The sequence below is a fragment of the Cajanus cajan genome, chromosome 8, assembly GCF_000230855.2.
Source record: "Cajanus cajan strain Asha chromosome 8, NIPB_CcT2T_4, whole genome shotgun sequence".
Lineage (NCBI taxonomy): Eukaryota > Viridiplantae > Streptophyta > Magnoliopsida > Fabales > Fabaceae > Cajanus > Cajanus cajan.
In genome coordinates this window covers 4,726,020-4,738,077 of record NC_138524.1, presented here as the reverse complement: position 1 = coordinate 4,738,077, position 12,058 = coordinate 4,726,020, and the positions used below count along the sequence as shown (strand labels likewise).

General features: G+C 30.8%; 2 protein-coding genes across 2 annotated transcripts; both read right to left on the bottom strand.

Annotated features, from left to right (window-relative positions):
- Positions 1 to 2,862: 2,862 nt before the first annotated feature.
- LOC109801087 (S-adenosyl-L-methionine-dependent methyltransferases superfamily protein) lies at positions 2,863 to 5,360 on the bottom strand. Its single transcript, XM_020362073.3, has 7 exons — positions 4,879 to 5,360; positions 4,715 to 4,811; positions 4,507 to 4,645; positions 4,270 to 4,352; positions 4,009 to 4,143; positions 3,814 to 3,918; positions 2,863 to 3,151 (listed from the first exon to the last, which is right to left on the bottom strand). The coding sequence occupies exons 1-7, from the start codon at positions 4,932 to 4,934 to the stop codon at positions 3,020 to 3,022; spliced, it is 747 nt and encodes a 248-aa protein (XP_020217662.1). The 5' UTR covers positions 4,935 to 5,360; the 3' UTR covers positions 2,863 to 3,019.
- Positions 5,361 to 6,834: 1,474 nt separating this feature from the next.
- On the bottom strand, positions 6,835 to 11,156 carry TIC62 (NAD(P)-binding Rossmann-fold superfamily protein). Its single transcript, XM_020361585.3, has 14 exons — positions 10,862 to 11,156; positions 10,410 to 10,527; positions 10,243 to 10,315; positions 10,101 to 10,152; positions 9,829 to 10,005; positions 9,461 to 9,542; positions 9,279 to 9,351; positions 9,078 to 9,188; positions 8,732 to 8,884; positions 8,412 to 8,545; positions 8,043 to 8,237; positions 7,603 to 7,797; positions 7,128 to 7,210; positions 6,835 to 7,040 (listed from the first exon to the last, which is right to left on the bottom strand). The coding sequence occupies exons 1-13, from the start codon at positions 11,040 to 11,042 to the stop codon at positions 7,156 to 7,158; spliced, it is 1,599 nt and encodes a 532-aa protein (XP_020217174.1). The 5' UTR covers positions 11,043 to 11,156; the 3' UTR covers positions 6,835 to 7,040; positions 7,128 to 7,155.
- Positions 11,157 to 12,058: the final 902 nt, after the last annotated feature.

The following is a 12,058-nucleotide window of genomic DNA, read 5'->3' as shown; positions in this document are numbered from 1 at the left end:
ATGTGTAGAATGCATGTATTTTTTATGAAACAATGATAAATTAAAAATTGCTAGTCGTTATACTTATATGTATTCGTTGTAATTTTTTATTTTATTTTTTAACATATATATTGAGACCAACATCAAATTTTTTAACATTTAAGCTTCTCAAATTATTTCTCATTTTTACTCATATAGTAACTTTTTCTTATTTTTACTCAATGTCTGGATTTTTTTTTCCTCATTTCTTTAAGCATATAAGGGTATGTTTGAGTGGACGTTTACATACCTAAACACACGTTCACTTCTCATATGTTTGATTATCTTCTTTCCTATTGTGTTAAATGGCTTTTTTGGCTACAACCTTTGTTTCAACCAATGCAACATGTTTGTTGCTTTTACTTTATCCTTATCGGATTTTTTACGTAAACAATATAAAGAAGATAAAATTATCACTTTGAGATCTATTAAGGTGATCTTCTCTTTGGTTGATCATGACTTATGATTGTAGTGACCTTCATGTTCTTACTACAAACTATTTTGCTTTTAAAAAATTGCCTATGAAATTAATTAGCAAATTGCTTGTGAAACTACATATATATTTTTTTTAAGGCTTGGCAGGAAGTGAGGACGTTTGATATTTGATGTAGCATATGGATGTGCTGAGTGACATTGATCAAATTCCAATAAAAAAATAGAAAATTTAGTCTATTTTCTATTATTGATATGTGGTGATTAGCTTTTCTATTATCATTTAGTCTTCATTTCTCTGTTGATTACATTGTTTTGTGAAATAGAAAATTGAAGGAGTAAGAAATAAACTTTGATTTGCCCGGTTTAACTTTAAGGAATTTAATTTATTCAAAAATTATTTAAATTTTCTCACTTCTTCTTCTTTTAGTCCCCTCTTTATAGTACATTCAATAGTCTTTGTTTATAATTTAATTTATAATACTATCACTATTTATTATTATTAATAATAATATATTATCAATTCAAATATAAATAAAAGTAATGAAATAAATATCATTCATGTTATATTCATATCCATTTTAGTAATTACACATTTAAAAGTAATTTTAATTATTATCTAAACAAGTTTTTTTTTTATAAAAGTACTTTTAAGATAAAAGTATCCAAATATGAATCAAGTTAATTTAAACTTACTTTTAACTAAACTTAAATTTAAAATTTAACTTAATTTTTTAACTATAATCCAAACACACACAATCTTACAATGTTCTCTCTCACCCCTTTTTTAATTGGCAGATTCTAATCTTTAACTTTCTCTTTTGTTTGTTTTCACCCAATTGATCCAAATTAATTCAATATCATTTATTATTAAATTTCATGCAAAGTTATTAATATCTTACTAGTCTTTTTTATTTTTTATTTTTACTTTAACATCAGTGTGTTAAGATTTTTCTTTAAATTAATCTACTTCGATCAATAAGTAAATAAAATTTAAGAAAATATCCTACTAATCTAAATTTCACAATTATCCACTTTTATAAAATAACTCAAGATATCAACAATTTTCAAATTCTTACACTTTTCTGTATCGATTATCTATGTTTCAATTTCCTTTGAGTTAACCCACCATGAGCATGAGATTCCGGTGAGCACTAGTGGTGGCAAGGCAATCTAGTAAAAAAGAACATATATTTGCGTTAGAATTTTAAGTTATATCATTTTTTACCTAAGTTGAGTTGTATAATATTTATTGCGTTTGATTAAGAAAATAAAATAGACAACTTGACGAAAACAAAGAACAAGGTTCAATTCACATGGAAAGAAAAAAAAACTTCTCATCTAACAATGACTAAATGTTTCTAAGGATGAGTAAATAAAAAAAAGTTACTAAGAACGAAAGATTATTACAATAAATATTATCACTATTAGTAAGTGAATAAAAATGACAACTAAAATATCGATTAAAATAGTTGAATAACAGTTAAAAAATTTAGTGTTATAAACAAGTTTATCTCAATCTTACACCATATTTAAGAAAGAAAGCACTTGTTTGTGATAGACAAAATTGATAAATTTTTCAGTCTAAGTCTTGGATAATTTATAAAGATTATGTGTGAAATAGTCATCACAACTAATTATTATTTTAATTATATAATTTAAATTATTCTTAATCATTTTGAGTAAATTATGACTCAATAGTTAACTAGGTTTTCAATTTAGAATTTTTTTATTGCACAAAAAAAGGTATTAATAAATTTTTTAATCTTTTACAATTTTTTTTTGTTTCGTAATTCAAATAAACATATTAGAATTTTATTATTTCATAATTTAGATGAATGTTAACTATATTTTTAATCCCTACAAATAAAAGTAATACTTATTTTTAGTCGCTCTAAAAAAAATGCCTCTTTCTAATCCTTAATTTACAAGATTGCGTTGACTGATGAATATAGTATTTGTCTTTCAGAAAATTCGTTTTACTTTTTTGTCCCTTACTCATGATTTATGAAAATAGAAACCATACGTTCACGTTTTTATAAATGGAAAATGAAAATGGGACAATTAATTTTTAAAGGACCAAATGGGAATAGTAAAAGTATTTTTTTTAACAACAATATTAAAAGTATTTAACTCTTCAGACACTTGTGAATTAATAAGATTTAACGTTGACAAAATAAGATTCTATCTTTGATATAACAATGTAGATTCACTCCAGATACTAATTTAGTAAGGTTACAATATACATTTAGTGGGGAAGAATTATTCTTGAAATTAAAAATAAATGAAGTATAATGATAAAAACCCATTTAAAGATGTATAAAAAATAAAAAAGTAAAAACAAAGAGATACCAAGTTAGAGGTGTTCATTTCAGCAAAAAAAAAAAAAAAGTTAGAGGTGCTCTAAGTACATCATGGTAACTTGAGATGTTTTCATTTACTTTTCAACAAAGTACAATTACCATTTTGGTGCAACATCAGTATGCCTAAATCCATCAGTCAAGATAATCGCATTCCTCTTTTGAAGCAAGCGAATTAAAATTGATAACAAAACTTCTCACAATACAGTCTAACAGTTCAACTCCTCAACATTGATTCGGAAAGCAAAATCTTCACTTTCTAACTCTTCATGAAGTAGATTAATAGCCGGTGCTTCAAACCTCTTAACAGATGGAGTATCATCATATGACGATCTCTGTCCCTGAAAAGTGTTTCCTCAATCAGTTAAAACAGAAATACAGAACAATTAAACCACAAACATATGAACCATAATCCTTATAAACCTCTTATGCATAATCCAACTCAATCATACAACCAGAACTAGATTTTAGCAACAACTCAGATGTCACCTGGCACCCCATCAAATGTGGAGGGAGATCCAAGATTGTATCCCCCTCCCATTTGTAGCATATTATAGCTCCGTGACACTACTCATGATGAAATCCATACTTCATGAGAAGAGAATCATTATCTATATCGATACAAAGGGTAGCACTTTTTAATCATAGAAAGTAGAGTATACTAGATTTTCCAAAGATATATGCAACAACCCATTGGTCCTACAATTAAAAATTCAACAACCTTGTCCTTGAAACATGAAAGATATGCCTGACATAAAATTGGTCATCGAAATACAAAACTGATGATATTCATCATCATTGAAGAACCAATTTGGTAATGTGAAGTCAAGTTTAAATTTGAAGGGGATCAGAATGAGTGTTCACATTAAAAGGCAGTCGATGGAATGGGGATTTTGGTAGAACTCATATGTTCAAGTTTTGGTAGCAGTACCGTAAAATAGCAACGAACAAACATTTGCTTTTATCATCATAAGAAAAACAAGGAGAGGTTATGTGGTCCAACCTTCTTCAGAACATAGACAAAATAATGAAAAGTTTCACCAAAAGTAGTCCACTCAACAGACCAGCTGAAATCCGGTGCATTAAATATAGGGCGCCTGAAATGTGGCTGCCATGAATTTTAAGTAGATTAGAATCAATCACAGCAACGCCCATTAAAAGAGAAACACTCACACACATAACAGTTCATTTTTAAAACCTGGCCAAAAGTTACTGAGATAAATGTGCCACCAGCTTTCAAAACTCTGTGAACACCTTTCAACATGGCCATGACCTTTGACATGGTTTCAGGCTTTGGATTCCACGGATCACCACTGTCCACGAACAATACATCCTTCAAAACCAAGAATCACATTTAACTCATTAACTTAAAACACTCAACCATATAGGAACCATAATCATTACTGTAGAACATCAAGACAAAATCCCATCATGACCAAAGGAAAATCATTCAATTTACCATAGTTCCTTTCTCAATAACCAAATCAAAACACTCATCCTCAAAAGGTAGCTCTAGCATATCAGCTTGCAGCACTTTTATGTCTAATCAAAGAAATGAAAACATGTAAAATAAAAACATTTAATTGACATAACAATTCAGAAACACAAAGTCGCATCACAAAATAATTTTGATAGGAAATCAATCACACACATGTATGATTCATGTGTAGCAATTACTATGATCCAGAAAGCTTACCTTTGAATCCCCGGGAGAGTAACCGTTTTTGCAAGTTGTGAACTGCAACAGGTGAAAGGTCAATGCAAGTTATGTTGGTTGTGCCATCCCTATGCAACTCTTCACACATTTGTGAGTTTCCACATCCAAGTTCCAGTACCTGCAAAAATGTTCACGTTAGCCATGTTCCATCACAAACCCTATATATTAATACGTGAATAAAGCATACAGCGGAATGGGGCGTGAGATGGGGTTGAATCAAGTGGCGAAAATGGGAATAATCTTTGAACCACTCATATTGCTCCTCTTTCGAGAACCTCTCATCCCTGACACCAACGAAAGGATAATTAAATCAAGTTATTGACAAGATGAAGCAGTTGAATAGGGTATTACCAGTAGGAAGGATTAAGGTAGGCCGAAGCAGTTGAAGGTGTTGCCGTATCATCCATATTCCTCTTCAAACTTCAAACCAAAACCCCAACACCAATGGACACAGACAAACTTCAAACCCTAACAGTAACTTCAATTTTATTCACGCTCTAAAAAATTTATACTCTCGCCAATTCTAAATTTAAATTTAAACCGTAATTAGTCTGTAATAGAATCAGTTAATCACCCTGTACAAACAGTCCATAAACTAAAATTTATACGAGTAGTCATTAAAATACCTATATTTATCAATCGAGAAATGATACATATTCTGAAATTTTAACCCAAAATTCTTCTGAATTACTTTGCAGTTGACACTTGTAACTTTCTTAACCTATAAAATATGAATTTAATTAAGAAGAAAAAACTTTTTAATTAGTTCGGAGGGTGTTTAGGAATGTGTATTCCAAAGATTTAGCATTTTTCTTATCAATTTAGTCTCTAGATTATGTACTAATATTACGGACTTTTTTTTATATAATATTTGAAGATTACATAACATAATTTCTATTGTTTCAAGGATCAGTTCATATATTTTGAGTAGATTAAGGAATATTGATGAGAAGTGATAAGAATCAAATTAATAGTTTACTTAGTTTAAATTTGTCATATGTTCTCCATAATTGCTTTATAGTGTTTTTGAATTATTTAATGCGATAAAAAGCTTTACATTAATATTTTTTATAATACAAAATATATTTAATTTTTAAAATTTAATTGTATTTTTCTAATATTATAATTTAATTATAAACTAATATTTTTTTTATACAATATACAAGATAATTATTGATTTTATATGACTAAACTTAAAATATGTTTTTGAATATATAAATTATGTTATATTTGAAGTTTATAATAAATAAATATTTTTAATATATAAATTTAGATTTATAATAAATAATTTATATTATGATAACTTTAATTATTAATAAAAATTAAAATATTATTATTAAAATTAATTAATTGATTAAAATTAAAAATCATAGCAACGCACTCATCGACAGTGGTATATATTAGTTGACGGACGGCATGGGAGTTGCAGCAGTAAGGATAAAAATCGTCTGGATCGGACATCCTTTAAAAAAGAAGAAATTACATAAATGTTTTCTTAAGTTACGTGAAATTACAAACACTTTAATTTTTTCTTATTTTATCTAAACATGTTATAAACGGGATACATTTTAACAATCATCCTTTTAGTTTCTATTTTTTAGTGAACCTTTATACCCTTAAATATAAAAAATAAATTAATTATTATATTTTTTATAATTTCTAATAGAGTTAATCACTTATATATTGTCAGTATAAAATTTTTTTACACTGACAATCAATTATATCTTTTAATTGTGTCATGTTACTGTTAAAAGTAAATGTGTTTATAGTGACATGACACAATTAAAAGATATAATTGGTTGTCAGTGTAAAAAAACTTTACACCAACGGTGTATAAGTGATGAACTCTTTATAATATTTGTCTGTATATAATTATTAGAGACAGGAAGTACCTTGACTCCTCTGGTTTATTTTAAAAAATATTATACTCACATATATATGCAATATTCTAAAAAATTATTTATTATTTACACTCGGTGACACTTATATAAATTTTTAATTATTTTAAAAATTATTAAAGGGGTTGAGACACTTCATGTCTCTAATAAATATACACAAATACAATATTAGAAAGTTATGTATAATTATTTAAAAAAATATAAGATTTTTTTATTACATTTAAGGGATATATTAATCCACTAAAAAGTGAAGACCAAAAATAGTTATATGCCACTGTATCTCCTTTATAATAAGCGTAAATAACGCAACTCTTATAATTAAGAAATTAAAAATTATATGCGATTTTAGGAAACTTTAAGCCTGTTCATTTTAATTTACTCTAAATAAAATTAAGCATGAAAATAAAAATTGAACATGAAAAGTGATACTTTTTCCTTATTTAAATAATAGAAATAGAAACATAAGAAAAATAACATACAAAAAGGAGCAATAATGTCCTCGCGTTTCGCAAAAGGTCATAAAGAAATAAATAACATAGCTGAAAATTTCAATTCGCAGAAATGCTTCTCTTCATATTTGAGTGACCATCCTCCATATGAGTTGCCGCATACACTCTTCAATAGTAACGTCGGCAGTAAAAATAAAGTTCAAATTATAGAACATATAACCAAGGGTATACTATAATAATTTGCATTTCTAACCTTGTCAGATTCCATAGGAGGGCAGTTCCTAAGATTCTCTGAAGGAGGGTGATGGTGACGCAGGTGGCTTCAAGTCCTCGTACCTGGATGTTTATTTTAATGAAATCAGAATCTTAACACTGCCCCCAGGTAACATAAGACAAACATAGATTAAACTAGCAATACGTAAAAAAATTAAGGACAACCACCTAAACATAATAATGATAATAAATACCAGATAAAGGAATAGTTCTGATAATGTATAAATAGTAGCAGACCCTTTTTTAAATAGATTTAAGATACTTCTAATATCATCTTAAGAAATTAAATTTAAGTATAATTTAATCTTATAAAATTGACTTATAAAATAAAAATTATTTATCAATTATATACTCTTTATTGACCTTATAATTTAGTCAATGTGAAATTTGGATTTTTTTTCAAAATCTTTGAAGAAGAAACAAGAGAATTTTAAGGTCAGTCAGAAGTAGCTCACATTGTATAAGGTGAAAGTGGTGTTGACTTGGGTTCAGGGACATGTTCCTCCTTTGGTTCATCTGCTATTGAAAGTTGGGCTGGTCCATTGCTTGATACTGTGGCTACCTCTGGCACGCTATCTGAAGCAGATTTGGGAACTGATATAATTGGTGCATTAGGAGATGGTGAAGTGGGAGGCTTTAAGTCAGGATATCTGCATACACAGCATGGCCTCAGTGAACAAACATAAACAAGAAAATCATACTGAGGGCAGTGGTTGAATTGACATAAGTTGAAACCAAACTACATAAGGTCACATAACGCATAGACACACCACAGATAAATTACTACCAAGTTGCCGATAGCAAGAATGAAAATAAACTCACACATGGTAGGGAGTTTAGGTAAGAAAGACGGTAATATGTAATAACATATGAGCACAAAATAAGAGTGGCTTACGCTACATAAGGAGAAAGAGGCTTCTCCACTTTAGATGAAGATGTTGTCTGAGAGATACCATCTACTCCTGGGGCTGGCACACTACTTGGAGTATCTGAAGCAATGGGTTTTGGCTCTGGATCACTAGTCTTTATCTGTTTCCCCTCACCAGGCTGAGATGGAGAAGGAGAAGTTGGTGGCTTTAAATCATCATAACTGATCAAATAAACATCAAATTAGTTTATGCCTCCACAGTCCACAATAAAGAAGTTGGTTATGTGACTTATGTCCTTATCCTTGTAAGTTATAACTTAATCAGAAAGAGTAACAGATTTCGATATATAGTATTTTAGTATCTGTGGTCTAGGCAATATTACTAATCTGGCTTACACGATGTAGGGAGAAAGTGGCTGTTTTGCCACTGGTTTAGGTTGTGCAGTTTCTTGGTGAGTGGCAACGCTAGGTTCCGCAGCCACAACATTAGAAGAGGGATCTGGAACACTGGCAGCTGCAATATCTGGTTTCTGAACCATCCCAATAAACAACGAATTAACTAATAGTACTTGTTAGGAATAGCAAGGTAGAAATGTAGGAGCAAATCAAGAGTTATGTTCCAAGTTTCAACCATCCATTTTTCTCGACACTAGTTTGGATCAAGTATATGTACCTTAAAATGTAGAGTACTATATAACATATAAGGGAGAAGGTACCTTGGGTGAAGAAATGTAAGGGCGTTGAGAAGGTATCTTTGCCAGAAGTTCCTCCATGGGAGTTAAGGGTGCAGTTGTCTCTGCAATTGCCTCCACTATTTTACAATATGAAAGATCACGGTTCTTGGCCATGACTGCAATGAGTTCAGCTATCTGCAATGAATCAGATAAGTTAACTTTGCACTTGGCTAGCACTCACATACCTTTTTGGAAATCAACACCACATGTATTCTATCAGTACTTGGTTAGTTTTAATTCTAAGCTTTAAAATCAGAGCTAACATGTCCCATGTACATCTATTATAATGTATAGCTACATATATGAAAACATTTCACGTGATAAATACCTGAAGGTTTGACACCAGACCCCCAAATAAAGTATCTTCCGTTGATAGGGTTATATTATGAGTTTCCTTGAAAGCATCCGTAGGCCGCTCCATTCCTCCAGGTCTCACTATCTGAAGAGTGTCAAAATAATTAGTCGTTAATTAGTCATTTAGAATCCTAAACTTGGGTGTAATTAGTATCAGAGATTCAGAATGACTCACTGTGTATGGAACTCCACTAGCTAGCAATGCTTCTTCTGCCTTCCTTTTCCAAACCAGGACTCCCCAAAACAAACTTTAGAAGCAGAATTAAGCAATTAGTTTAACTTCTTTGTGATGTCAATATGCGAGTATAACTACTGATTGCCTAAGAACTACAAATATGAGAAAGCTTCCATACTCACTTGAGGATAGCTGCAGGAAATCCAATTTTGTTTGTTCCAAGCGAAGTAACCAATATGAAGTGATTTACTTTGGCAACAGTTGCTGCAAGGCAGAGAGAACAAACATTTTGCATTTTGTGTTTTCAACATTTAGGACAATAAAACTAATGACTGCTCAAGAAAAAAAAAATATAAACATAATAACAAATAATAAACATTAACTGATTAGGCCTGCCTTATTTCAGCATTGTTTGTTTGTGTTGCCAGATTAAGGCTTAACAAAATTTGATCAGTAAACAATGACAACTTCTATTATAAGACAAATAAAGACCATAACATGCCAAATGCCTAGGGCACTAAAACATAACAATAATGAAAGCTCTTGTTACCAGCGTCAATTAGATTTTTGGTGGCCTGATAATCTATTCGAAAGGGTCCAGTAATGTCCAAAACTTCCTTCTCACTGGCACCAATGCTGCATACCACTGTTGAAGCATTCCCTAATGCCAGTCCAATTGTATCTGGTTTCTCCAAATCACATTCCACAATTTCAAGCTTCTCTACAGCTGGGCTAAAACCCAAAAACAATCTGTTATTCAATACAGCAGCGTTTTGTCATTGGGAACCAAGACATATTGATTTCAAAACTTCCTTGCCTTACCTTGTCCCCCTCCACTTGCACTTGTACCATCAAGCTTCAATTGTTCAACACTCTGCACATATTCATATCTTCAATGCATGTCTATTTTACACAAGATATTAGTCACACATAACATTGTTCAAATAATTAATTGCCAGGCTACCTGAACTAATGCACCAGCCCTCTGAGCACTTCTCACTCCAGCTCTGACTTTAAATCCAAGCTTTATGAGTTCCCTGGATGAGAGAGATGATCACTACTTAGCATTTTAAAAAGGTCATCATCTTAGAAAAAGAGAGGTGCATATATAGTAAGAACTAATAAATGTACCTCACTGTCCGGGAACCAACTCTACCAGTAGCACCCGCAACAAATACTAAATTGTCATCCTTGGAATCTGTTTTTCCAGGAATCCCCTCAGCAGTACCAGTACTAGATTTTGTCGAACCTTGTATATAAGGTACATGTTTAGATTCCCGTTAGATTTTTTTAAAAATCATGTTTAAATACTAGAATATAAGCGATGATTAATCTTTGTCAGTGGCTGTCAATATACTTAATATCAAGAATCAAATCTTGGATAACTTAATTAAATGATATAAATCACTACCGCTTGTATCTACTCGTATTATACAAACATAAATCACTTTACTTCCAAATATTTTTAACACCGAAATCAATCATGTAAGCACTCATCCAATCACACACAGCATACATTGAGATCAATGGCATTCCAAATTAAGAAACATATTTTGGCAGAGAGAAGGAGCATCATTTATCACCTGAAGCTTGAGCTCTGGTGCCACGAATTTTGTGTTTTGTGGATCTTGAGGTAGAGGGGTACCTTGTGAAATGGGAAAGGTTAACGTGGGCAGAAGGTATGTCTGTGACCCTTCTACGTGACAAAGAGGAAGGAATGGTGGTTGCAGTCAGAGACTGTACGGAAAAAGCCTCCATAGGCATAGGTAGAACTTAGAAGGATAGTATCTGAGACAGAATGAGAAGGGGAATTAGAAGTTGTGAATAGTTATGATCGTGTTATGTTATCCGTTGGTATCTTCTTTCATTGGCACCAATGCCATCCTCTGCTGTGTGTGGATATGATGCCCCAACCCTACCCCACATGTGTGACTCCTCAAGTCTTGAGTTACATAGATTCGCCACCAACAACACCATAACGTTTTTCTCAATTTACGTGGATTAAAACTTCTCAAATGGGGAATTAAGTTTCACAGAGAGAAAATTATTGGCCATTATAAGATGATAAAATGTGTTATTCTTATAAAGAAGACAACTTCATGCAAGTATCCTTCATCGCTCATTAAGATATCTTAGCATCCATCAATACCATTGCCTTCCAAATTGAAAGTTATACAAATGTTTTTCTTTCTTTGATGAAAATTGAATACCATTTCCTAACATTTTCTTTCCTGATATTTGATATCATTTCTTTAAGGAGTTAAGAGTTTTTCTAACTCATTGTTTACTAATTCTTTTTTACTTACACAATTATGGAAATTTTGGGCCAATTCTTTATGGGAATAAACTTAATAAAGATGTTACCTTGCTAAAACTTTGCAGTGAATTATATTCGATGTATATAATTCATCGCTAATGTTGTAATTCTCAAATTCACTTTGTTCAGCACTCAATTCAAAGCATTGAAATTTTTATAAAATGGTAAAGAATCCTATTTTCATCAAATAAATATCACACGTTCGAACTTATGTGTGGTATAGTTCTTTTTTTTATTTGGTGTTATATCATCACAAAAGTTAGGAGTGTAAGTGGGTACGGATAATCCACGAATTCAAATTGACCAAAAACAACCTAATAAGTTCAAATCGATTTTTTTTTAATATTTAGGTCAGACCCAACCCAACCTAATTAAAATCTAGTAATGTATGGATCAAGTAATGAATTTTGTGTTTTCAACCCATTATCCAACCCAATTCGGTTATATATTATAATAATAATAT

What these genes read in the sequence shown, in the direction of transcription:
- TIC62 (XM_020361585.3), bottom strand. Translation starts at nt 11,042, where the DNA reads ATGCCTATGGAGGCTTTTTCCGTACAGTCTCTGACTGCAACCACCATT. An exon ending in GTCTGGTGTCAAACCTTCAG is followed by an intron (nt 8,885 to 9,077) that starts GTATTTATCACG and finishes GATTCATTGCAG; the next exon opens with ATAGCTGAACTCATTGCAGT. An exon ending in CCTCTTTCTCCTTATGTAGC is followed by an intron (nt 7,798 to 8,042) that starts GTAAGCCACTCT and finishes CTGTGTATGCAG; the next exon opens with ATATCCTGACTTAAAGCCTC.
- LOC109801087 (XM_020362073.3), bottom strand. Translation starts at nt 4,934, where the DNA reads ATGGATGATACGGCAACACCTTCAACTGCTTCGGCCTACCTTAATCCT. An exon ending in TACCTTAATCCTTCCTACTG is followed by an intron (nt 4,812 to 4,878) that starts GTAATACCCTAT and finishes CGTTGGTGTCAG; the next exon opens with GGATGAGAGGTTCTCGAAAG. An exon ending in TCTCAGTAACTTTTGGCCAG is followed by an intron (nt 3,919 to 4,008) that starts GTTTTAAAAATG and finishes AATTCATGGCAG; the next exon opens with CCACATTTCAGGCGCCCTAT.